Consider the following 23,871-nt stretch of genomic DNA (forward strand, 5'->3'; position numbering starts at 1 on the left):
CTGCGGGGGAAGGCGCGCCAACCGGATGCAGGAGGTGCGTTAGGTCTCCGTTTATTGACCGCTTTGGGTTGGAGTGGGTGTATGCTGAAATAAATGAACATCTTTCTTGCTGGGGTTGACCGAGTAGACACTTGGAAACCGGTGTCCTGGTAGAGTCGTTTGCGCAGGTGGAGAGACTTGGACTCGCCATGTGCAGTGAGGTTTTGGACGAATAACGCCCGGCGAATTGGTATTGAGCTCGCCCGAGGCAGCTTTCTATTCTTACAGCATGTACAAGTCCTCTGGTGTGAGGTATATGATACAATGTCTACATCGTGGTATACCAAATAACGCCCATTCATGCATCTCATTGGTCTTTCATCTTTCGTCCGACCAAGCGACCTTTTGCTCTCGGCCTCTGCGTTCTCTCTTCGCGTTGATCAACTCAATCATCGTTTTTTAGCATTCCAATTCCACTGCCCAACCCAGCTGTCGTCATTCGCGGTAGTCCTCCACTGTGGCGCCAGATGGCGGTCCTCCCAATGCACGCGCTCACGCCTCGGCCTTCTGCTCCTGCGTGACCTCTGCTTCCGCGGGAGGCGTAACGGGTGTCTCCGGCAACAGCGACTTCGCCGCCGAATCGGCCTTGATGACCTGGCCCTGGATCTTGGAGATGCGGTACTGCGGCTCGAGAATGCCAACCTGCGCACGTGTCAACACTGCTCTCCACCACTCGCGCCACGTCGCCAGCTCAATCCCCTCCCCAGAACCCTCATCGTTCCTAGCTCGCGCTCCCACGCTTCTCTCAACCAACTCCAGACCTCACTCACCATGCTCAACAACCGCCACGCGGTATCACTCGGCTGCGCGCCCACACCAACCCAGTACCGCGCCCTGCTCACATCGAGCTGGATATCCTTCCATGGCCGTCCGTAGGTGTCGCCCGGTCGCGGTGGTTGCGGAATCGGGTTGTACGTGCCGAGAACCTCGAGGGGCCGCGAGTTGCGCGCGGTGCGGGCGTGCGTCAGCACGATGTTGTAGAATGGCGCATGTTTCTTGCCGAAGCGCGACAGGCGGATGCGCAGGACCATGGCGGCGGGATGGAGTGCGGTGGTGCTAGGGTGAAGTCGCGGTCGTTTGAGGGCGAGATATTTTGGGCCGGGGTTTTGCCGCGCACGTGATGGGGGCTACTTCACGCGGACATAGATCGGGGGTTCGGCAAGACATAGGTCGGATGACAATCTGATGTCTTTGTATGTCAGAAAATAGATATCTTGTTAATGCGCTGCGTTCCACATGTCTCGCTGCCTCATCTCCGCATCCTGACCATGCAGGTCCTCACTCGAGCAGTGATGTAATCGCACCTCCCACCACACAATCTCCAAAACACTACACATCTATCAACCAAACATCCACCCGCTCCAAAAATGACTCTCCGAGTAGAACCCTCTACCCCCTTTTCAACCCACTCAACTAACCATCCCAGACAATATCCGCAAAAACCGCCGCCCTCCTGGACCAAGACCTGATGTCCAGCGGCGCCTTCTCACTCGACCAACTAATGGAACTCGCCGGCCTCAGCATCTCCCAAGCGCTCTTCAAACTGCACCCTCTGAGCTCCGGCCGCCGCATCCTGATCGCCTGCGGCCCGGGCAACAACGGCGGCGACGGGCTGGTCGCCGCCCGGCACTTGTTCCACTACGGCTACCGCCCGACCGTGTACTACCCCAAGCAGAGCAAAAGTGAGCTATTTGCGCGGCTGCGCACGCAGCTCGAGGACCTGCGCGTGCCGTTCACGGCGGACTTCCCTGCGGCGCTGCGAGACGCGGATCATGTGATCGACGCGGTGTTTGGATTTTCGTTCAAGGGCGAGGTGAGGGAGCCGTTTGGCGCGGTGGTGCAGGCGCTGGCGGAGACGCGGGTGCCGGTGCTGGCGGTGGATGCGCCGTCGTCGTGGGATATTGAGGAGGGGCCCAGGGAGGAGGGGCCTGGCAAGGGGTTTATGCCGGCGGCGTTGGTGAGTTTGACTGCGCCGAAGCCGCTAGTGAAGTGGTTCAAGGGGAGGCATTTTGTGGGCGGGCGGTTTGTGGGGCCAGGGATCGCGGAGAAGTATGGGTTTGATGTGCCGAAGTATGAGGGGCTGGATCAGGTGGCTGAGGTGCCGCTTGAGGGGAAGCTGTGAGAGATGGTCATTCCAGTAAGGAAGTGTGGATATGCAAGGAGAAAGCAAAGGATCGAAGGACGGACGGTAAGGGTGAGGATTAATCGAGGTCAAGCTGTGAGCAGACCAGTATATCTTCACATTTGTTTTCAGAGGAAGAAAATGGGGTTGATTTCACATCTATTCAGGTTATCGTGACTTTGCAAACTATATCAAATTGTGTGCACGGTAAAGTATGGCAGTGCCTCCTGTCGTTCTTACAGACACTCGCAGTGATCAAAATAGCACATCTCTGGGTATAATCGTCTGCCAATAGCACTGATTTTCATCAGCAACGGTATAGAAGTCGTAGGTGCGTGTCAGCTATATGGTGTGCGTAGAGCGCAAACCAAGCGTCTCCTCTCCACTCTGATCTTCAACATCAACAACCGCGTCGACAGTGACGAACTCCGCTCCTCGCAAAGACGTCGATCGCATGCGAACCTTCTTGGTGTCTATGCCCACGACGCTCCGCTTCCCCTGTTGGAATAACTCGGCATCATTCTTTGCTTCACGCCGGGCGTGCGGCGATGCAAAGAGCTGTGCCGCAAGACCAGACGTGCTGAGTCTGATCTGAGCCTGGTGGGTACGTGGCGAGGCTGCCTTCGCGGCTATGACGGCGATGGCCAGGCCGAGGACAGTGAATATGCTGTTAGCGACGACGAGAAGCCAGAGCGCTACTTTAGGCAGACGGGTGATGACCGAGGTGACGCGGCGGTGGGCGTAGATTGCTTGTTCTGGCACGGTGTACGTGATGAGGGGCACGCTCATGGACTTGCTCATGGACTGCTCATATGTGGTGACGAAAGCTTCCGGTGTTGTGTAGTTGTGGTTGACACTCGCCAGTGCGGAGTTGGAGCCTACGGCTAATGTGCCTACCGCCTCGATGCTCAATTGTGACACAATACCCGCTACTGAGCCATTACTCAGTGTTGTGTTCAGTGATACCAATCGACCTTTCACGACAGTGTGGACAGTGTCGTATACTACAACGCGATTAGCTCAATACCGCATATAGTCGTAGAAGCTTACCGGAAGTCTTGCATTTCATGAGAATAAAGGGGCTGTTTTCATTCTCAAGTGACTCATTGAACCTCAACACTAACGCACTATTGATGAATGATTGAGGCATTTCGAAAGTCTCCCCCAGAATAGTGACTTTGGCGAACCAGTGCCAGGGATTACTGAAGATTGTATTGCCGTCCTGAAGAGTCAGGTTCTGGTCCCAACGGTATCTCGAGTCGCGCGTTCGTTTTATCATCCACCCAATATCTCGTGACAGATCATCATAGGGCGATGCTTCGGTCCATGCTTTATGCCAGTCAAAATTCCATGTCCTGAGACCCCTGTCCAGTTTGGAAAGGATGGTAACGTTAGGATAAACTCCATCTGCAGGGCAGTGCATAACGTTCCCACCCGACGACTGCGATTCCGTGCGACAGCTGTACTGTGGTACTCCGGTGCATTGAGTTGATACTCCGTAGCCCGTGCCGATCCAGTCCAGACTTTCATCGATGTTTGAAGGCTGCACTATTGCATACGATATGCCGGCAGGGTCTGTGTAGTTAAGCACGTAAGAATCCACCTCCTCCGATGCATAAAGAAGTGAAGTTTGGTTTGCTTTCCAAACTCTACCAGTTCCATTTTGATAAGCATCTTCGTTCATTCCATTGTGGAGAAAAGCGCGGCTGAAGGTAATTGACCTTTTCATCACTCCATCACGGGGGTCTTCAAAATACCATGGTGCCAAGCGTCTGCTGAGATTCAGTCCGTTGTTTGAGGTCAGCTTCAGCTGTTCTGTACTGACTGCATCGATAACGATATGTAAGTACGTGTCGGCAGCCTGTATAGAAACACTAGGTGAAAGTTAGAATAGCTATGAATGTAGTGTGAGCCCTGACCTAGTGCAAATGCCGGTGACAAAAACCACACAACAAAGGCGGAGGATTCGACTTGTCGGCTGTGATTTATCACGCCTTCTTGCGTCACGCCGAAAAAGGTGACGACAGCCTCGCACTGTCAAATCATACAATAGTATGATTTCCCCATTGAGGACTCGAATCAGTGTACTCATCTCATGAGATGAAGGTGATCCGGTTTGCTGACCGAGATCTTCCGGCAAGCTTAACACCTGCTTAGCAACGACGTATCCATACATTGTCATTATAGCCGCGACCAATGCCAGACTAAACGTAGATGACAAAGATGCCACAAAAGCGAGGCGACCAACTGGGAAGTCGACATAATAATCCGTACTGTTCATGCCTGCTGTGACCGTATGGTTGCAGAGCTGAGAGGGTGGACAATAGTCGAGATCGACAACATTGGAAAAGAGTACGACAAGAACAGTAATAGTGAAAGCCACCATAGGAACGACGATGAAAGCAGATGATAACAGGACTTTTTTCAAATGATGTTTCGTTTGATTCTGCTGCAAAGAGTTGGCTTGGTGCATCTCGTCGAGGATCTTCGGGGGGCACGAATCAGACATGGTGTAAGAAGAAAGGGTAAGACTCATGCCCATTCCGTGTACGGTTTGTCGTCAAATATATCTCGAAGACCCCCAATGGGACACAGCTGAGTAAATGGGATCGTGTGTCGTACCAACTTCCGCTATGCGTCGAATGCATGCACAAGAAGTAAGCCTGCGGTCCGTACGACATCTAGGGAACATCCACACCCAATCAATGTCATAGCAGGCAATTGGTAGCCTTGTGCTGTCTTGGCACGGTGAGCTGCATTCACCGGTAGACGGCAAGGCTGGCCAGCAGTTGAGTAATTTTGAGCCTTCTTCGAGCCAGTTCTCCGGGGTGTGTGGCTGTGGGTGTGCGACTGTGTCACATCAATTGCACTGCATGTTGCACTTGACTCGTAGATGCTATGCATAACTCGGTAGGGGATGTACTGTGACTTTGCTCGAGCGACGCAAAAGGCCAAGAGTCTGATCTACGCAGGGCGCGCGATCATATGCAGATGATCTTCTGCGTTCGTGTAGCCGTTTTCAGTGGAATGTTACCCAACTGACGCGTTTTGTATTTAGAAGCAACGATGCTGGGAAAAGAGAAGACGGAAATAGTTGCTAGTTTCTTGGTCAGGGTATGGGGTTGGGGTGAGGCTCCGCCGTTGTTGAGCCACTGCACCTCCCCATCTAGGCAAGGCTTTTGAGTATGTACAGCAGGTACGTCCAACCGATAATCTGGTATTCTGTAGAATTCAACCTATTCTTACCGCGGTTCATAAACTATAGGGCTACCACTAAATTGATCTCTCGAAACACATACACCCTGACTGGTCGGACGCGCCTTGGGACACCATGCGTAATTCTCACTATAGTATGCTGAGTAAGTGTCCAACATGTAAGTGTTCAGCACACATACATGTTTACCAGCAAGTTTGGGAATGTTGCGAAGTGATGTTGTGTAATGATGTTGTTCGACAGTGTGAGTCGTGTGGGATATGTACACTAAGATTCTGAGTGACAGGAAGGTAACAGGGAGAGGTTTAAAAAAGGGGAAGGAGTAGAGAGATGACTGAGGCGTCGCACAAGGAAAAAGTATCGAATCTAATCTATGTACACGCAGATACACGTCTTGCGCGTTCTAGGTCAACAGATAGCGGCTGCTATCTGAGCAAAACAACCACACTGTGCCGAGCGTGAGCAACTGTCAATGTCCTGAGTCTCATAGCACGAGACCCCACACGCTCCGCTACAGCGCCGCCCTCGCCCCAGGGAGTCACTGCTCTACAACCAACACCCTCCTCAATCCCTCCAACTCCGCATCCCCCAACCCACAAACCTCCCTCATATACCTCTCCGAGCCCCCAAACTCCCTATCCACCATCTCCAGAGTAGCCAAAATACTCTCCTTCCGCGCCCCCACCATCCTCAGCGCCGCCTGCCGTCCCTTCTCCCTAACCTCGGGCGAAAAGTCCTGCGTCTGGATACCCAACGCATCACCATTCTGCACAATCTCCGCGAGCTGCTCCTTAGACAGCGCCTTACCGCTCGCAACGCTCTGCATATACTTCTGGAACCCGGGCGACTGCAGCAAGCGCTCGACCACGGCGTCGCGGACAGGAGCTAGCCCGGGCTCGGTGAGCTGGTACTCAGCGGCGATGTGCGCGCGCGGCACACCCAGGAAGTCGAACAGCAGCCCGAAGAACACGCCCGTGCGGTCTTTGCCCGCGGTGCAGTGGACCAGGGCGCCCAGCTTGTGTGCGCCGGGTGCTTCGGCGTTTTGCTGTGCGGATGCCGGCGGTAGGTTGGCGAGGTACGTGAAGATCTGCTTGTACGCTGGGCCGCCGCTGGCCAGGATCCCGCGGTAGGCTGCCACAAAGCCCTCGACGCTGTCTTGCATGTACTTCTGATAGCGCTCTGCGAGCTTCTCGGGGCTGTAGTCCGTCTCCGTGAATACCGGGACCCACGTGCGCTGGACACCCGCGCTTTCCATATCGACGAGCCAGCTGGGTCGTACGTCCTCGGTGCCGTCGACTTTGGCGACGATGCCGGCCCAGCCCTTTTCGACTTCGGGCTTGGAGCGCAGGTCAAAGACGTGTGCTACGCCGACAGCATGCACGGCGTCCCAGCCCGAGCGGTCGAGTTTGCTGACTTCGGCGGAGCGGAAGAGAATCCCCTGGCGTATAGAGCCGTGGGGAGTTGAAAGGGAGATGGCGGCATCGCGCAGGTTGTTGATGTTGGGTATCAGGAAGAAAGGAGGGGAGGGCAGAGGCGAGTTGTCGTGAGCCGCCATGATGGTTGTTTGAAGATTGAGTAAGTGAAATGACTGAAAATAGGTGCTTAGTTGAGTTGCTGGACAGTGGTGGTGATTGTTGTAGTTGTGAATATGTGGACAGCTACCGCTAAATAGTACCTGGAGGCTGGTGGCGTTGTTCGAATGTTTTGTTGCGGAAAACGTCCAACTTTCTATATCGGGCTCATTTAGTTTCAGAATTCAATGTGAAGGATCAGTTGACCAAGGGATGTACTTTGCCGGTGAAGTTGCGTCAAAGATGTCGAATTCGGCTGACGTTGCCCCGCGATGACTGGGGCCGAGGCTGGCCGAATTGGGAAATTCTAAGTGAATTCACAAACACAAACATAGGTAAAGTCAAACGATCAAACGCTGTACGTGGAAGAAAACATAAAGTAAGCAAGAGCTTTGGATGAAACATGGTCATCAAACCCTGGTCATGGGTCATCTACTTTTACTGCTTGTCAAAGAAATTATGATCTCGTGGTTTTACTGCAATGACTTTTGATCAAGCCAAGTGGCTTCAAGACAAACATCCACCCACGCTGTTAAAACTTTTAACACAAACTATTAGAGCTCAGGCCATCTGACGGGACACAAAGTCCACCTGCAGGGGGTATAGAGCAAAGGACATACAAACATAACGATCATGACTGGGCACCAGGAGCCGGCCTGAGTACCAGGGTCCTCCACTTCTGGACGAAGCTATCCCAATGTGATAGGGGGATTGCATCTGTGTGTTGCTCCTCTTTCGACGAAGGCTGAGACTCCGCCCCCAAGCTGTCATGCCTCTCTGTGTCGTGGCATGCTTCGACGTCGACAACTGTCTCGGACGACTCGGATCGCGGGATCTTCTTCGAGGGGTTCTCGGCGACGTATTCGTCATAGGTCTTGCCTGCCTTCTTTGCTTCTCGCCGGACGTGCCGGACACGCCACAGCCAGATCGCTTGCGACATGAAGATGCCAGTCTCGAGTGCCATACTAGTAACAGTTAGCTGAGGTTACGTTCCAAGGTCTCAGACAACAACATGCCATGCAATGTACAAGCTCCCGCCAAGGCTGTCAAACCATTGCTGTGCAACTAGAAGAAGTCAGCGTCAGGTGGTCATTAGAGAAAGGATATAACGGACTCAATGCCATGAGTGAAAAGAACGCGCCAGCATAGTCGATGAGCAGGAACCAGAAGTCTTCGGATGTCAGCGGACTCCCTGAATTCACCAGTAGTGTGCATACCAATTCCAATAACTCGACCATTGCGTTTGGCGAGCTCGAAGTACGGTGGTATTAGTCCAGCGATCTGGATCAGCGTAGCTGAGATCGCCATGAGCATCATCGGCCATTTGACACCGCGATCGTAAGGGCCCTGAAATTACGAGTCAGTGACACGGATCTTGTAAAGCCAGGGAAGTTACTCACTTGAAGTGTGAAGATCAATATCACTTCCATGACGCCAAAACTTAATGCCAGAAGGATCGTCGCGACGGTGGCAGTCCATGCTTTCCACTTGCTGCGAACGGTTAGCACTCAATACCAACTACAATCGTGCGTGTCGAACCTACTTGTGGTAGTAGAGTGTTTGGCCCCATGAGATGAGGGTGAGGGCAGCGAAAGCCTGAGGCTGGAACTGAAGGGCGAAACTGAAGTTCTACTTGATATCAGCTGCTGTGTCATCACCGTAATCGATGACTGTACCTGGACGATTGCGTAAACGCCGAATGGCACACCACCTAATCGAGTCAGCTAGGGCTTGTTGTAATCATGTAGACAACTTGCATATTGACCAGAGAATGAGCATCGTGCCAGGCAGGCCTTCGGTGCTTTTTCGCCGATAATTATGCCATATTCTAATCGCGTGAGAAGACGGTACGACGGGTCGGTGAATATACGTACTGTGGGATGATCTGTGATGGTCAGTAAGCGAAGTGTGCAAAGTAACCGCAATGTCTTACCTGAACACACCAGCAGCTAGACAAGCATGATGATTAGTGACAATTCGGCAGCAAGATTGGAGGTGAAGCATACACTGCAGAACTGTCAGATAACGTGCAGAGAGATGGAGACAAAAACACACGTACCAGTTCCTAGTGTCTGTACGTTGCAACCACAGATTAGTATAGTCCCTGAGATCAAACGTGGTGACTCTACTTACGCCAAGCACGTCCGCAGCCTACAGTAACATGTCAGTCCGAATCGTCTTTCAACAAAACTCGAGCATACTTACGGGCGGTATTGAGACCTGTGGTCTGTCCATGCCTCACGATGTGATGACTGATGAGAGTAGAGCAAAGAAACGTAGACGTTCAGTGCCAAAAGCCGAGGCTGTGTAACAAGGGGAGCCAAGAAAGCGCAAGCTGAATTAGTGCTGGTGTGAGGCTGAAGTAGTGTCGAAGTGAAGCAGAAGAGAATACTGGTAATGATCACTCTCAATATGGAGGTGCGATTTGGTGATAATGTAGTTTTATGTTGCGGCCGGTAGTTTCAAGCAAAGGTAAAGGTGAGGAAGGTACCGACGACAGGGGCAGGCAACAAGTAGGCGCCAGCCCGTCCCCGCAAAGTAAGAACTAGATGCACAAGCATAACTGGTAACGGTAATTGTGGCACCAGGCTGGCTGCGCATAGGCAAATGCTTCTTGATGACGACTGTCAGAGGACCATTTACTAGCTCTGCCGCCGCAGTCGCGTGCAGGATTAGTGGAGGCGGCTCGAAACAGGAACCAGAGTGAGCTTTGAGGTCCACGCTAGGAGTAGTTCAGTGGCCGGGGAACAGCTGCCCCTGCATCCGCGCTGGAGTATCGCAGTGATCGCAGAAGCGTTGAACTTCGGCAAGTGGATGTGGCTTGAGGTAGTGTGCAGGGGTGCGACGACTCTCCAGCCGATGCGCAGTCCGATTGGCGACTCTAGCTTACCTCGCACACCTTTTCATCCAGCTTAGGAGAGTACTAAGGACACATCTTGATCTCAAGGGACTGCTGAGGATGATGATGAAGGCCAAGCGCCTGTCTGTGAGATGTTGTGGGCAGGAATCCCTGCATTGGACGAAGCGATGCGGCTGCCGGCCACCCGCATCCGCTGCAGAGGCGATGCATGTGGATGTGGCGAAAACTGCTTGCAGTCAATGAACATCCCTGCACTGCATCATGGCTCGAATTCGAGACATTCCTACGCATGATGCGGTCTATTCAGGTATCCCGTATAGGGTGAGGGACCGTGAGATAACGCGTGGCGTCGATACTGCCGCGGAACAAAGCCCGCTCACCGAGCTGAGGTCGAAGATCTGGCATTACACGGCAGGCCCAACCCAGCGCGACGGATCCCTTCCAGGCCTTGACGGTATTCCCGTGATTGGGCCGGAGGTCAGATGAGTAACAGGAGGCTCTGCGATTTCCCCATCTGAGCGTGCCGCCCTAGTCTGTCGGTTCCTGAATCCTCCAGGCTGGCTTGCAGCAAGCCTCGAATCATGGCACCAGAATAGGATAGCATGCCAGCTGAAATCCGCTGTGATGATGCACAGGGTGACATACAGCTAGGGTGAAGCGACGCAGGCAACGAGGTCTAGGCTTTGACGGTCTGTTCAGTCGGAATAGAGTTCCCCTCTGGCGGTGCTGAAAGGCTCAGGGACTAACGTTTAGCAGCTGGTGCCACCATGTCTAAGGGTCTTAGTAGCTAGCCCGAGCTTTGATCTTTCTTTGCAACCGCGCAAAGCGCGATAAATCATGATATTCCAAAGATGAGGGTCCAAAATGACGAGGCGTCGTGCCGTCGAATGTGGGACAAAGGATTGCATGATGCATGCAACAGCGGCCGAACACCCGATCGACGAACCAAGGTTCGCGGGTTGTAACTTTTCTTCATCGCTTACTCTTGTGCGAGCCGTACACTGCGCTGATGTCCGTTGACTTGCGTGTATACTGTGTTGAGGTGGAATGATCCAGCTTCCTTTCGAACTCAGCCGCTGGTGCCGCGGGACACAGCCCGGCGACATCGAAAATCCGGCCCAACTGCGATCCGCAGCGAGTACGTACACCTCGATACGAGCGAATCAAGGCACTGCTGCAGAAAGAGCTATATGACATGTCGTTAAGAGGCGCCGAATCCTGTGGAGAGCTTCATGGACGTCTTGGATGAGTGAAGATCAAGAGAGGGCTTTCGTGGTCTCGAATCAGGCGCTGTACCGCGATCAACCGGGGCCGCACTCCACCACAACTGCCCTCATCTGCTCGCCCGCCGTAGATCGCATCATGCCACCCATGAGGGGCATCTGGCCGCCAGTGTCAAGACTCAAGACTATCCGAAGGTCCCGGATCACTGTATGTTGCTGTGGCCATACGGCCCGGCTGCTGGATACTGTATAGTCGTGCGCGGTCGTGCTTCGGCGAACCGACATCGAGATGATGGGACGGGACGGCTCTTGACACGCTGCGCTCTCCGCTCGTTCTAAAAGGCGGCGTGCTGTCGAGTGTGCAAGGGTCGTACACCAACGATAGCAGATTTAATGGGCGTTGGGCAGAAACGCCATGTCGGGGAAACACGTTTCGAGCGAAGAACCCAAACTCGTCCGGTGGCGGGGCTACAAGAGGTAGAATACCTAGGTTGCAGTATGCATGCAAGCACTATAACGGTAGCCGATCATCTTCCAGCTGCGGTCTGGAGCAAGACTGTGCTGACTGCAGCTCATCCTTCGTTCCGTTCGGCGGCAGCCGCGGTGAGAACCCAAATCCGATGTTGGCTGGGAGAAGTCGGAGGTCCAATATGTCACTCATCAGAGTGCGTTATCAATGTCATCGAGCGTCGTTGAGCCTTGGCTGACCTGGTTGGCTGTGAAGGAGAGGAAACGAGCCAGTGGGTCAGTGGGCCACGTCTGGTCCTTGACAGTCAGTGACAACCCGCGGTCGATGCCGATTGAGTGGGTGGTGTCGTAGTGGATCGTGTAACGCAGGTGTTCCACAAGACTTGCAGAACGTCGGCGTCATGATCGTGGAGCTATGTGGGTGGGTGATGAAAACCAGGGAAGTCACGGAGTTGCGTCACTTTGCAGCGATGCAAAGGCACGTTCACGGCACTCGCGTTGCACTCTTCAGCAGACGTGGATTCACCATCGAGTAATTATAAGGGTGGATTACTATCTCCTACATGAAAACCAAAAGGCGGGGGAATAAGCATCGAAGTCTTGAAGAAACATAAAAGAAGTAGCGTCAGGTCGAGACGGCATGCAACACTACCTGGGGTAAAAAGAGCAGAAACCCAACGTCCCTAATCTGACCTTAATCTCGAGCAGCTGCCGTGCGCACGCCCTTCATTACAAACGCCTAGAACTGCAATAGATAGGTTTAGGTCCGCCCAATGTTGTGTCGAATGGGAACGCGCTACTCACACGGCCCGACTCGTAAAGCGAAGCCGGATGCCAGATGTAAGCCGAAGATTACAAATGATTGTTGAGTGGTTTGGCTTATGCCTCCTCCGCCTCCTTCTCTGCTAGGTGTGCGCTCTGCTCCCTGTGCATGCGCGCTTCAATCTCCTTCAGCTGGCTTTCGCGAGCCAAGAGTTCTTGTCGCTTCTCGTTGATCTCGCGCTGTACCTTGACTTCGATCTCGCGGAGCTTCTCCTCCTCGCGTCGCAGCTGCTCCTCCTTGAGGCGGACAGACTGGCTGGCAAGAGCCTCTGGGTTCATCGACGAGCCGCTGTGACGTCGTTAGCAATAATCAGAAAAGGACGCAAGTATACATACGCTTCAGCACCACCCTCAACACTCCTGCTGAGCTTCTCTGTACGCCAGTTCTCGTACAGGAAGTCGTGTGTGATCTCCTTGAAGTCAGCCAAATGGCTGTGGAGCAGTGCGCTGCGAACAGCGAGGAAGTCTGAGTGGCGAGGGTTCTCGACTTCGACGATACCCCACGGATACTGACGGGCTCGTACTCGTCGACCGTTAATATCGATGACATCCTCGGATCCGACCATGGCAAAGGGCATGAGTCCACGGAGCTCTGCGTTCTCCTCGACTGTGTCCTCATCATCCTCCTCGATGTCGTAGGGGAAGTTGTAGACCGGGATGCGGTAGTGCTCGATGTCCTCCATGACTAGCTTCTTCGACTCGGCCAGCTCGGCGGGTGTCAGCGAATCGGCCTTGCCAATAACGGGGATAACGTTCGCCTTGGGCGAAAGACGCTTCATGAGCTCAATGTCGAGTTCGCGGAGACTATACTCGTCAGTTTGAGCGTGCTTACGGGTGGTTGGCGACGTACCCATGGCCGGTAGGTGTGATGAAGTACAGCAGCACGTGTACACGGTTGTCGATGAATCGGGGGTTACGCTTAATACGCGATTCTTCGGCAAGGATGTCATCAAACTGACGCTCGATGTAGCCCTCAATCTGTTCGAAGCTGCGCCTATGTGAGCTGGTGTTGCAATCAGTGCAGATGGGACATTGCCTACCAGGCCTCGTTGTCGATCGAGTCTCCGAAACCAGGGGTGTCGACAATGGTCATGACAATGCGTGTGCCCTCCTCATCGAGTTCTGTTGCAATTCGTCAGCTCACTCTTCTTGACACGACTTGTTGGTTGTTGCAGTGGACGCACCGACTGTGATGGGCTCGATCTTGACGCCTTCCTCGATGTGGGCGGTGCTGGGGTCGTCCGACTCTTTGTGCGTGAGGACGGGCTTGCCGCAGAGGGTGTTGACGAATGTTGTGCGACCTGTTGATGGCTCCAATTAGCGCGGGCCTGAGAGCGTTTCGCAGGCGCGTCCGTACCGGTTCCTGAAGCGCCGCATACCATCAGGCAGAACTGGATTCCCTTCTTGACATTCTTCTTCTTCTTCCTGGTGTTGAGCATCTGTTGCAGTGTTAGTGGTTGCAGTCAGCGCCCGGCGTGGACGGGGCAGGCATCGTGGGGGCATCGTGAGTCGCATGGGGAAAGGTAGTGTCGGGGGAGCCGTACTGAGGACATTTTGGCGTGTGTTGTGTGGTTGCGGGGTCGTGACCTGGAGCGAGGCTGCTGCAGGCGGAAGGGTGAGACGGGCGCGCGGCAGTCAATGGGTGTTGCGGAGGTGTCGTCGAGATATTTTGGAGACGTTGGCAGCAGCTCCCTGCGCAATGCAAAGGGGCTCGCTAGCGGCCGCCTCCCCGGTCGTCGTCTCCTGGCTTGGCAGCGCGCTGGCCTATTACGGAAAGATGTACCCCAGCAACAAACAGTCAGGCAATGAGATGTTGGCAACACATTACACACGTTTCAGGAAGTCTTTAGTGTGACTTATTGGCTGCACGATCGAGAATCTGCCGTCATTAAATGCTCTAAGACCTTCAACTCAAGATACTGCGAAAGTCTCCTGATATGATAGGACGGCCAAGGTGACAATGATAAAGGTGCAGTCAGGCTGGTGAACACGTTAACTCCATCGCTGGTGCCAGGTGTCAACAACAGTGAGTGTACTCTTGTGCTCAAGAACTCAAGGGTTAAGGTGGACAATTCAAAAGCTGGCTTAAATGGTCCAAGCAGGAATTATCCTCGATATTGGACGAAATTAACCTTCTGCATCAGCCGTCAGGTGTAGGTAGCGTCACGTGCACGGCCAGCACTCTTCGACTAGCCCCGCAGATCATGGAGCTTGGGCGCTGGACTGGTAGCTTGAACCCTGGATGACAACTGCATCGTCACGGAACCACGGCGCAAACAACACTCGATACTGAGGCTCGACTAGCATGCCGCCTTGCCCCCACGTGAAGCTCATTGCGCCGTTTGACCGGCCGTCGCATGACCGCTCGTTGCCTTGACGCAATCCGCCCCAGATCTGATACCCCACATCACACACTATCACCATATACATCTGAGACACCATGAATACCCGACCAGTGTTGGACTCGGACAAAGGGCCTTTCGCCCTATCTGCCTCTTTCAACGCAGACAGCTCCTACTTCTCCGTAGCACTAGAGTCTGGTTTTCGCAGTATGCGCCTAACACAACTACCTCTATCACGCACTGACTTGCACAGTATTTTGGTCCAAGAAGGCCGAGCAGAAAGTCGCGCATGGTACCTATTTCCCTAAATCATATCACCACACACCGTCTAACACCAGCAGAAATCGGCGGGGGCATCGGCAGCGTGGAAATGCTCGACAAAACGAGCTACTTCGCCCTCATCGGCGGCGGCAAACAGCCCAAGTTCCCGCAGAACAAGGTCTGTCTCTCCGCCTCCGCCTCAGACTCGACCAGCTGGGACCTGCTCTCGCATACTGACATGGTATACGAGGTGCAAATCTGGAACGACGCCACACAACGCATCAGCACGTCTCTCGAGTTCAGCACGCCCGTGCAGCGCGTGCGGCTGTCCAAAACGCACCTCGTCGTGGTCCTGCTCAACCGCGTAAACATCTACCACATGCGCATCCCGCCCGCGAAAATCGCAGACTACGAAACCGCCCCCAACCCCCTCGGCCTCGCGGACCTCGCCGCCTCCACCCTCGCTTTCCCCGGCCGAGCCCCCGGCCAGATCAAACTCCTCGACCTCGCAACCCACCACGTGTCCATCATCCCCGCGCACGAAGCGCCCCTGCGCGCCCTGGCCCTAAGTCGCGACTGCCGCACGCTCGCCAGCGCCAGCGAATCCGGCACATTGGTGCGCCTGTGGTCGATCCCGGCATGCACGAAACTGTTCGAGCTGCGGCGCGGCGTCGACCCAGCGATCATCCTGTCTCTGGCCTTCAGCCCCTCTGGCTCCAGCGTCGCCGTCACCAGCGACAAGTCCACGCTGCACATCTTCGACCTGCCCGCGGCCCCGTCCCCGGATGCCCCCGACGACCACAAGTGGAAGATGCTCGCGAAGCTGCCGCTGCTGCCGCGCCAGTTCAGCGACACGTACTCGAACTGCAGCGCCAAGTTCAGCATGGGCGACGCAACGCGCGCGGGCGCGCAGCAAACGGGGATCCCGGGGGTGCCGGGCGGGCGGCCGACGAAGGGGCTGCTGGGATGGCTGGATGAGAGCACGGTGGTGGTGTTGGGAGCGGGGCAGGATGCGCGGTGGGAGAAGTTCGTGGTCGGGTTCGATGAGGCCGGGAAGCGGGCGGTGTGGCGGGAGGCGTGGAAGCGGTATCTCGACTAGAAGCGGGATGGGCCGATTGTCGAGGTTGACTGTGATGGGTGGGTGCTGTGTTAGACAGGATATTCGCATTTCTCAGGTGTTACGGGTGGTGTTGGGTTAGGGACTCGGATCTGGCGTTCACTGCATAGCGGCCCCGGCACAGTCACGAAGATTACGAACGCATGCCGTCCGGGGATGAACGAGGAACAATATATGCTTCTAGGGTATGCATAACCATCGTTCCAATCCAGTCGTATAAATAGATAGAGAAGTATTCCTCCTCCCGCAATCCTCAATAACGCCGTGAGACCCACAAACTTTTGGGCCGTCCATGACAATACCCAACACTGCAAGGCTCTGCGGCACTCGCTGACCCTACGACGGCTTGTCGCACCCAATGCGCCCAAGCAGCTCCTTGTGGTCGGGTATGCTAATTCCGCTTGCTCTGCTTGACTCGCGCTTCGCCTGGCGCCTCTGGCTCGCGCCGTTCAAACGGGCAAATGTGAGCGCGTCAACGCCGACTTCTTCTTCCAGCGGGTGGCTCAACCCACTCTCTGCGCCTGAGGTGGCCATGTTGAGAACAGTGTCCGTCTTCTCGTCCTCGAGCACCTCCTCGTCTTCCTCGTCGTCGGAGCGCACGTCCTCCGCACCGTTACCCTTGAGTACCTTATACACAACCTTCGCAATCAGACCGAACCACACCAAACAGAACACTTGCAGCGTGAGGAGGAGCGCAAGGAACCAGTAGCGGAGCTCTGGGATCCAGCAGACGGGGCCGTTCTGGTCGGTGTATCCTTTGAGGAGACTGCCCCAGAGCGCGTTTCCGCCGTAGCGATCCCATTCGGTCGCGTTGGACTTGGGGATGAAGGACCTGCTGTCTCCCTTTGGAAAATAGCAGCCGGCTGGGATGTGAAGAGGGGCATGGGCGTGGACAGACCAGCAGACCATCATGTAGAGTACGTGGCGGGTAACGATCCAAGAGAGCACAAAGGCACCGAATGCGATATCGCAGATGTTAGTGTAGCCCATGTACTTGAGGAGCTTGGCGATCTGAGGAGGTTAGCTGCTGCCGTTCAGAGATTGCCGCGTTGCGCTTACAGGCAGAATGATGTCGACGAAGTCCATGATGCACAAGATGACGGTACCGACGCGCATGTGGTAGTAGCCGTAGGACAGGAACATCAGCGCGGTCGTGAAAATGTGATGTGTGAGCATCTGGGCGTAGTCCTTGCGCTTCTCTTCAATGTTGACAACAAGGATCTGCTGGATCCAGAAGGCCCATTGCACAAGGTAGTACCACTTGAAGACGCCTTCGACCTCGCGGAAGGGCCAGCCTTCCCAGATGTCATGGAGGTTGAGCCAAAAGCCAAAGCTATACATGATGTACTGCTGAGCGTTAGCGGCGGGATTGCCATACGCGCTATCTGCGCGATTAACATACCATGCCAAGCGACCACGATATGGTGTAGTAGACAATCAACCATGCCTGCTCCTTGAACCTGTCAAGGCTCTTCTTTGTCTTCATGCCTGCCAGCCTCGCCAATGGGTCCAGTATGTAGTCCATGACCGCGACCCGAAGGCCTGTGAACACCACAGTCCAGAAGACGACGTATGGCAGGTCGTCGATGCCACACGTATACATGCCGGTCTCGGGGTTGTAGTATGACATGTGGAAGAACTTGGTGGTTCGATCTCGCGCGCGCGGGAAGAAGATGTGCGTAAGGAACAGCAGCGAGAGGAGGTTGACTGAGATGCCTGCAATTAGATGATCAGCAAGCTGTAGCGCTATCAGGGCATGGTGCGAGCCTACCAATCTGATGATTGCAGATCAGCGCGCAGAGCGTTCCCAGCAGTCCTTCGTCTTCAACTTTCTTAGCTGTGGGCTTCCGGCGTTTCGGAGCAGAGGCTGTCTTCTGATCGCAGGGCTGTGCCTTGTGCGCGCCAATTGCGGCGGCGGCGCCGTTTTGCGGCGCTGTCGCGGTGGCCATGCTGGGCGAGAAGCAGATATGCAGACGCGAAAAGTGTGCGTTTCGAGGGCGAGGGGATGATCAAATAAAGGGCAGAAGCTGGCGGGCTGCTGAAGCAAGCGACGGGGGCGCGGGCGAGTGCAATTGGGTGTTTGTCTTGCGCGGGCACTGCGTACGTGGTCCAAGAAGCGGCGTGGTGCTTGCAATTGGCGTGCTTGGAGCGAGTCGCTGGGTTTCTCCGTGGCTCTCAGCAACGGGCAAGCATTGGGTCGTCGAGGGTAGCAAGGGATTCGGTGGCCGCTGTGGGAGTGCAGCGTCGTCCACAGCTGGCGGGGGTTATGGTCCAGGTGTTTCGGCGGTTGGAGCGGTGTGGGCCCAGGTTCAAGAGGTGATGTGATAGGCAAGCGCGGCGGATCCCACTCTCCTGGCTGGCAATTGCACAACAATTGTGTCTCCAATACCGCAAGTCACCGTATGAGCGAGTGTGTGTGGTCAGAACACCAACAGGTTACGCAAATTCTGGACAAGTGTTGCGGGAGCAAGCTGCCTGTTGCACTCGTGGAGAACACTAAGATTTTGGGGTACGAATCGGCGCTCGCTTGAATTTGCTAGCTCAAGGGGATCGCGGGAGGGCCGACGAGCAGCAATTGACCCTTCGCCAGTGGACTGTTGGGAAAAGGAGGTGGCGGCTGTCGCGATCTGCATACGCGGCGGAGCTTGTCACCTTTCCGTCAGAGCCCTTGCGAGTCTTGCTGCGGTGCACCGTTCTGGCCTGATTGTGCCCTTCATTCACTCGTGCCAAGGCTTCCGACGGAGATTCCGCAGGGTCTCGCTCGCCAGCCAATCATGCACCCATGCATTGGCAACGCTCCATTCCTACCCCGCCAGCGCACGGGTGGAGCATCCACTGAGGCTGCATGTACAAAGCACGCTCCTCGTTTATACAAAACATGTCACAGCACTACTGAGGTGGTCGCTATACAGAGAGGAAGACGTGATTGGTCCATCATGAACGACGTGATTGAGTTTTCGGACACGACAGCAAACTGTGGATCTCGTCGCTGGCATGGTACTAATGCATTATGAATTTGTCGATATAGCAAAAGCACACAAGTACTCTAACCTCGATACACTACATTTATATCTTCAACACCCCGAACGCCTTGCAATTTGCGCCAATAGAGCCAACCGAGTTGCATTGCAAGCTTAATCATTCTGCTGCGAGTTCAGGATCCTGAGAATAGCAAGGAACAGGTTGATGATGTCGAGGTAGAGCGAAATCGCCGCAGCGATCTCCTCCTCAACGTGGTAGTGGCGCATGATTAACTGAGTATCGACCAGAATATATCCGGAGAAGATCAAAGCTGTGACAATACCGTAGCCAAGCTCGACCTTGCTGTTGTACGGGAAGAATGCCGCCATGAAGCCGAACATGATCGCGATCCAGACAGCGCCAAAGAGATACGGGGCCCAGTGTGTAAAGTCATACTTGCTCTGGCAGGCGATCAAGCTCAGCAAAACAAAGATGCCTAGTGTGAACGCCAGCGCAGTAAGGACGATGCGGGACTCGTAGAAGGACACAATGACGGAGACGGAGTATGCTTCCGTGGCGGTGAAACCAGCAAGGAAGACCAAGTTCATGGGGTACGACTTGCGCTTCCAAAAGGTGAGGCCGAGGAAGACAAAGGTGCCGATGAGCGACACAAACATCATCCACTGGTGACCCTGGATCCAGTTTCGGTAGGAATTCGAAGTCATGGAGAGCGCGCTGACACCGCCGGTTACGAAGAGTTGGACAGTCCTGCTGTTGTTAGCCCTGGTCCAGGAGTTCCGGCGCGTTGGCAGCTTACAGGATAGCGTACACCTTCCTGATGAAGGCCATACGGATGTCAATAGTCGCCTCAGCTACCACACCACCAAACTTGAAATCGTCCGGCAAGTTATCATTTTCGCTTCGGGGGATTCCTGAAAGGAGCGCCTGCTGAGGGTCTTCTGCCTGGTAGGTGGGTGGCGCTTGGGCGTGCGACGACTCCTCAAAGGAGTCGCGCTGGGGAACGTTCTGGTATTTGGGACCAGCCATCGCGGGAGTCGATCGATATTACTTTGCGATGCGCAATCACGATAGTTGAAGGCGAAGGCGAGTGATGGGGCGTTGTAGGTTGGAGATGGGTAAGCTTCGTGGATCCAACGATGCATGACGTGAGCCCGTGCACTAGCGCTCCCGCGGCTGCACGTGAACTTTGCATGAGGTCTGGAGCTTTCTATCTACACAGCGAACACGTCCAGAGTTTGGGAATATTCAAGAACAGACGCGTCTAACAGACACGTTTATGTGCTGTATTTCTGAGAAGATACAACCGTCTTTCAAGCAAAACTAACCCAGACTCAACCTGTATACAGCTTCATCTAGCACTCGGCCTTGCCCGAACGGCGCGCGCGAAACATCCACCAAACTTCGTTCACGAATCTTCGTTGTATCTCTATATGCGACAAGCATGAATACCTCGCTCGGTCATTAGGTCTCCAGCTGCTAACAGCCTGTGGCGTCTTGTACCCTCGGTGCGCGTTGCAAAGCACCTGGTTAACACACATCCAGGTCCACGCTTCTGACGGACAAAACGATGGTAGGCGATGCCGTCAATGCATTACTGATCTTTTTTGATTGTAGGACTGCGCTGAGTGGCGGATGCTAGGACCATACCGCAGCTGCTTCATAAGCCTCATCTAGCATGCATGGTTGTATCTGCGAATCCACCCACGCCTTATGGCCTAGTGACAATCACAACAATAAGCTCTACCAGAGAACATGCCAATCGGATTATACCATTTACGCCCAGCACTTGTCGAGATTGTTTTGGGTGGGGAGACCCTTGGTGTGGCACTTCAGCCTTGTTGCTCGAACACTTCTCAAGCTCATCCTTTTCACACCGGGACACGTCGATTCACGACAGAGTTCTGTCTAATGACACCTTGCAATAATTTGTCTTGTTTGAGTGACAGAATACGGCGTTATTTCTCATGTTTTGCCAACATGGAAGATCTACTTCGGTCTATGTCAGCTTCAGCCTTGTCGGTGTTGTACATAACGGCCCCCATACCCCAGGATCATTCATGCAGTTCCGCCCGGTTTCGTACCTTTGGCTTGAGTGGTGGCGGTCGGTCGAAGTCCATAAAAGAACTGGCGTACCTACGGCATGCTGCTGAGAGAAAGCTCTTTCTGCCAGCGCTCTTAAAACGCTACTTCGAGCCAGCGCGAAAACAATGTCCTCAAAAGCTCCACAGGAATACGCACCTATCCTCAACCCAATCGAACTTCGACTTGACTCCCAAGACCTTGACGTCGCCGACTATGGTGGAGATCGAGATATCGAGCTGGACACGATTGACACAGCTCACTGTGTCCAAGATCGTTTAGACAATTTTCGCTCAGCCGGCAATGGTCTCGATGTAGAAACAGCAGAGTCCACTGTGCCGCTCGTGTTACAAGACAGACTTCCTACCGCTCCGCTCCAATCACCGTCAAAGCCACCAACAATGTCGACAATTGAATTCTGGAGTCTGAACACATTGGTCGTCTTTATCCAAGGCCTTATCAAAAGGTTCCAAGCCAGGCTACTAAGCCGTGGCTTTCACGGGTGGCGAACAGGTGTACTCCTAGGTAGCTGCATGTCAGCTTCCGTCTTATGTCTCAATATTGTCCTTCTCATCGTTGGATGTGTGGCCCACGGTGGTTTTCATGAGGGAATATCCACCCTCGGAACCGGTACAATCAGCGACATCTCACGGTGGAGTACGGTGGTCCATCTCTTGATTAACGCTTGCAGCACGACCTTGCTGTCGGCTAGCAATTACACTATGCAGGTTCTGAACTCGCCAACACGGGAAGAGATTGACCACGCACATCGGAAAGGACAATGGCTGGATATCGGTGTGCTCAGTTTCCGGAACCTTCGTCGTATTACCTGGCGGCGATCTGCAATCTGCCTATTGCTAGCAGTATCGTCGATTCCCCTGCACTTCTTGTAAGTGATCTGCCCCCATCCGAATGATGGACGTGTTCTGATCAGCACAGCTACAATTCAGCGATTTTCCAAGTGTCTGAGTACAATAGCTACAGAGTTGCGGCCGTGGATATAACATCCCAAGATTACGTGCACTATAATGCCAGCAGCGATACGTATTATAACCTGACCAACACGCAATGGCGAGATGCCTATTCCATCGAACCTGTATCCGGACACGGAAACTTGATATTCGCCATTGACAGGCTGGCATACGAGACATCTAAACTGCCGACAAACAGAACATTCCCTGCGTCGGAATCTTTCTGGTGCGATTACAAAATCCTGCTGGGTTTGACAAAAGAGTCCTGGGAATGGATAAGATATGATGGCTTTCCGCGTACAGAATTGCATCAGCTCAACAAGACCAATGGCACACTAGTAACTGAAGTTTGGCCAATTTCAGCACACGTTGCGCATGCTTTTGCTGTCAAAACTCAACCAGCGAGTCGGTTACAATTAAGCTTGTACTATATGCTTATCGTAATCTTTTTCAACACTCTCAAGCTTGCTCTCATGGTCTGGGCACTCTTGCGCAATGACCCGGATTGCGTAGTAACACTGGGCGATGCTGCAGCCAGTTTCTTAAAGCGCCCTGACCCGATCACTTTAGGTTGTTGTAACCTGGGCAAAGATGAGGCTCTTTACAAGCTTGGCTATGACTCGTATCACCACCTTCTGGAAGAAGAGCTGCAGGCGTCCTTGCTGCGCGCTCAAGGAGTATGGTTGCCAAAGGAACGACGATACTTCAGTGCTGTAGGGCGTGACAGACATGTGTTCTATTTCATCATGTGAGTACTGCGACCCTCGGTTATATCTCTTACTAATTTTCAAAGGTTCGTGATTCTGATTTCTGGCACTTTCCTCATATTGCTGCTCGAAATTAATCATTCCGGTGGCCTCAGCGCATGGGGCACTTCGTCACGAATTGTCATTCCTACGAAAATGGGGCCTATGACAGATGCTCTGTTAGTGAATCTTCCGCAGTTCTTGATTTCGTGGTCCTACATTATCCTTAATGGAATTTGTACAGCTATGGCGAGTGCCCGAGAATGGAACAAGCTAGCTACGTCCCGGGAAGGCCTCCGGGTTACCATGCCTCAGGGGGAACAGCGGAGTACCTACTTTCTACAGCTTCCTTTGAAGCGGGCACTGCCACTGATGACGACAAGTGGGCTCCTCCACTGGTTGATGTCTCAAAGCTTCTTTGTTGTCAGGGCGAACTTGGAAGACGTGTCAAGTAGTAAGTCTGGCTGTGGTGTATCAACTTTGAGTTTGTGGATATTCACTTTTGTTGGACTTCTACTGGTATGTACTATAGGACTGGTGGGCGCTCGACGCATGCAGCAGAAGATGCCACTAGCGGCATCCTGCAGTCTGGTCATCAGTGCTGCATGCCATGCACCAAGTGATGAGCATGACCCTCATCTGAAGAAGGTGAGGTGGGGTGTTATCGAGAAGAGCCCGGGCAGTGGGTATACACATTGCTCGATAACTGCAAAGGAGGTCCAAAAACCAATCACTGGGCAGAGGTACATGTGAATACCAGACCTGTGCCTGACTGAACCCGTCACTCGTCGGTTCCCACTTGGCTCGCATGAGTCGCAAACCTCAAATACTGGTAGCAATGCGTCGCTACAAATTCAGCGACAGCTAAACACAAAATCATTGCGTATGTTCATTATACACCTTAAGTGTTCGATCCGCAGCAGACTCCTATTTTTAACGCGGAAGCAAGGTGCCGGCTTCGGCGTTCCCTGCACCACCCCAGGAGGATTGGCATTCTTGGACGCCAATCAACAGGAAGCACAGGTGTGCCACTTTTCAGGCTTCCTCCCAATTT

At 53.8% G+C, this 23,871-nt stretch overlaps 10 protein-coding genes across 10 annotated transcripts; 3 read left to right on the forward strand and 7 right to left on the reverse strand.

The window, feature by feature from the left end:
• Nucleotides 1–196: 196 nt before the first annotated feature.
• C7974DRAFT_383120 (ribosomal protein S16 domain-containing protein) lies at nucleotides 197–1,267 on the reverse strand. The gene is made up of 2 exons (XM_046140736.1): nucleotides 810–1,267; nucleotides 197–681 (listed from the first exon to the last, which is right to left on the reverse strand). Exons 1-2 carry the CDS (start codon nucleotides 1,068–1,070, stop codon nucleotides 532–534), a joined length of 411 nt encoding a protein of 136 aa, XP_046002955.1. The 5' UTR covers nucleotides 1,071–1,267; the 3' UTR covers nucleotides 197–531.
• On the forward strand, nucleotides 1,208–2,490 carry C7974DRAFT_383123 (apolipo protein A-I binding protein-like protein). Its single transcript, XM_046140737.1, has 2 exons — nucleotides 1,208–1,418; nucleotides 1,466–2,490. Exons 1-2 carry the CDS (start codon nucleotides 1,407–1,409, stop codon nucleotides 2,159–2,161), a joined length of 708 nt encoding a protein of 235 aa, XP_046002956.1. The 5' UTR covers nucleotides 1,208–1,406; the 3' UTR covers nucleotides 2,162–2,490.
• Nucleotides 2,491–2,503: 13 nt separating this feature from the next.
• On the reverse strand, nucleotides 2,504–4,670 carry C7974DRAFT_439475 (uncharacterized protein; the record flags this gene model as incomplete). The annotated part of the gene is made up of 3 exons (XM_046145282.1): nucleotides 2,504–3,165; nucleotides 3,212–4,035; nucleotides 4,210–4,670. 3 exons carry the CDS (start codon nucleotides 4,668–4,670, stop codon nucleotides 2,504–2,506), a joined length of 1,947 nt encoding a protein of 648 aa, XP_046002957.1.
• Nucleotides 4,671–5,672: 1,002 nt separating this feature from the next.
• Nucleotides 5,673–6,930, reverse strand: C7974DRAFT_459889 (protein-tyrosine phosphatase-like protein; the record flags this gene model as incomplete). Its single annotated transcript, XM_046146123.1, has 2 exons — nucleotides 5,673–6,117; nucleotides 6,193–6,930. 2 exons carry the CDS (start codon nucleotides 6,928–6,930, stop codon nucleotides 5,914–5,916), a joined length of 942 nt encoding a protein of 313 aa, XP_046002958.1. The 3' UTR covers nucleotides 5,673–5,913.
• A 359-nt stretch (nucleotides 6,931–7,289) lies between these two features.
• C7974DRAFT_16779 (PQ loop repeat-domain-containing protein) lies at nucleotides 7,290–9,284 on the reverse strand. Its single transcript, XM_046136078.1, has 13 exons — nucleotides 9,152–9,284; nucleotides 9,006–9,097; nucleotides 8,880–8,895; nucleotides 8,821–8,831; nucleotides 8,704–8,774; nucleotides 8,623–8,657; nucleotides 8,490–8,575; nucleotides 8,347–8,437; nucleotides 8,164–8,293; nucleotides 8,061–8,117; nucleotides 7,963–8,011; nucleotides 7,567–7,911; nucleotides 7,290–7,484 (listed from the first exon to the last, which is right to left on the reverse strand). The coding sequence occupies exons 1-12, from the start codon at nucleotides 9,179–9,181 to the stop codon at nucleotides 7,578–7,580; spliced, it is 1,002 nt and encodes a 333-aa protein (XP_046002959.1). The 5' UTR covers nucleotides 9,182–9,284; the 3' UTR covers nucleotides 7,290–7,484; nucleotides 7,567–7,577.
• A 3,092-nt stretch (nucleotides 9,285–12,376) lies between these two features.
• C7974DRAFT_371351 (Septin-domain-containing protein) lies at nucleotides 12,377–13,872 on the reverse strand (the record flags this gene model as incomplete). The annotated part of the gene is made up of 7 exons (XM_046140012.1): nucleotides 12,377–12,608; nucleotides 12,656–13,123; nucleotides 13,170–13,322; nucleotides 13,360–13,441; nucleotides 13,504–13,620; nucleotides 13,677–13,758; nucleotides 13,864–13,872. The coding sequence occupies 7 exons, from the start codon at nucleotides 13,870–13,872 to the stop codon at nucleotides 12,377–12,379; spliced, it is 1,143 nt and encodes a 380-aa protein (XP_046002960.1).
• Nucleotides 13,873–14,576: 704 nt separating this feature from the next.
• C7974DRAFT_383135 (WD40-repeat-containing domain protein) lies at nucleotides 14,577–16,210 on the forward strand. The gene is made up of 3 exons (XM_046140738.1): nucleotides 14,577–14,868; nucleotides 14,915–14,953; nucleotides 15,003–16,210. Exons 1-3 carry the CDS (start codon nucleotides 14,760–14,762, stop codon nucleotides 16,019–16,021), a joined length of 1,167 nt encoding a protein of 388 aa, XP_046002961.1. The 5' UTR covers nucleotides 14,577–14,759; the 3' UTR covers nucleotides 16,022–16,210.
• Nucleotides 16,211–16,375: 165 nt separating this feature from the next.
• Nucleotides 16,376–17,988, reverse strand: C7974DRAFT_300705 (TLC domain-containing protein; the record flags this gene model as incomplete). The annotated part of the gene is made up of 4 exons (XM_046137809.1): nucleotides 16,376–17,050; nucleotides 17,099–17,386; nucleotides 17,442–17,755; nucleotides 17,811–17,988. 4 exons carry the CDS (start codon nucleotides 17,986–17,988, stop codon nucleotides 16,376–16,378), a joined length of 1,455 nt encoding a protein of 484 aa, XP_046002962.1.
• A 969-nt stretch (nucleotides 17,989–18,957) lies between these two features.
• Nucleotides 18,958–20,203, reverse strand: C7974DRAFT_325651 (transmembrane BAX inhibitor motif-containing protein 4). The gene is made up of 2 exons (XM_046138972.1): nucleotides 19,818–20,203; nucleotides 18,958–19,768 (listed from the first exon to the last, which is right to left on the reverse strand). Exons 1-2 carry the CDS (start codon nucleotides 20,045–20,047, stop codon nucleotides 19,174–19,176), a joined length of 825 nt encoding a protein of 274 aa, XP_046002963.1. The 5' UTR covers nucleotides 20,048–20,203; the 3' UTR covers nucleotides 18,958–19,173.
• Nucleotides 20,204–21,228: 1,025 nt separating this feature from the next.
• On the forward strand, nucleotides 21,229–23,570 carry C7974DRAFT_371355 (uncharacterized protein; the record flags this gene model as incomplete). The annotated part of the gene is made up of 4 exons (XM_046140013.1): nucleotides 21,229–21,989; nucleotides 22,040–22,819; nucleotides 22,865–23,271; nucleotides 23,350–23,570. 4 exons carry the CDS (start codon nucleotides 21,229–21,231, stop codon nucleotides 23,568–23,570), a joined length of 2,169 nt encoding a protein of 722 aa, XP_046002964.1.
• Nucleotides 23,571–23,871: the final 301 nt, after the last annotated feature.

Source organism: Boeremia exigua (genome assembly GCF_020726555.1).
Source record: "Boeremia exigua strain MPI-SDFR-AT-0100 chromosome Unknown C7974scaffold_1, whole genome shotgun sequence".
Classification (NCBI taxonomy): Eukaryota; Fungi; Ascomycota; class Dothideomycetes; order Pleosporales; family Didymellaceae; genus Boeremia; species Boeremia exigua.

Coding starts and splice junctions, on each gene's coding strand:
- C7974DRAFT_383120 (XM_046140736.1), bottom strand. CDS start 1,070: ATGGTCCTGCGCATCCGCCTGTCGCGCTTCGGCAAGAAACATGCGCCA. Junction 682..809: donor CGTGGCGGTTGTTGAGCATG/GTGAGTGAGGTC, acceptor ACACGTGCGCAG/GTTGGCATTCTCGAGCCGCA.
- C7974DRAFT_16779 (XM_046136078.1), bottom strand. CDS start 9,181: ATGGACAGACCACAGGTCTCAATACCGCCC. Junction 8,576..8,622: donor GCGTTTACGCAATCGTCCAG/GTACAGTCATCG, acceptor GATATCAAGTAG/AACTTCAGTTTCGCCCTTCA. Junction 8,012..8,060: donor CTTTTCACTCATGGCATTGA/GTCCGTTATATC, acceptor GACTTCTTCTAG/TTGCACAGCAATGGTTTGAC.
- C7974DRAFT_383135 (XM_046140738.1), top strand. CDS start 14,760: ATGAATACCCGACCAGTGTTGGACTCGGACAAAGGGCCTTTCGCCCTA. Junction 14,869..14,914: donor ACTAGAGTCTGGTTTTCGCA/GTATGCGCCTAA, acceptor TGACTTGCACAG/TATTTTGGTCCAAGAAGGCC. Junction 14,954..15,002: donor CGAGCAGAAAGTCGCGCATG/GTACCTATTTCC, acceptor TAACACCAGCAG/AAATCGGCGGGGGCATCGGC.
- C7974DRAFT_325651 (XM_046138972.1), bottom strand. CDS start 20,047: ATGGCTGGTCCCAAATACCAGAACGTTCCCCAGCGCGACTCCTTTGAG. Junction 19,769..19,817: donor AGGAAGGTGTACGCTATCCT/GTAAGCTGCCAA, acceptor TAACAACAGCAG/GACTGTCCAACTCTTCGTAA.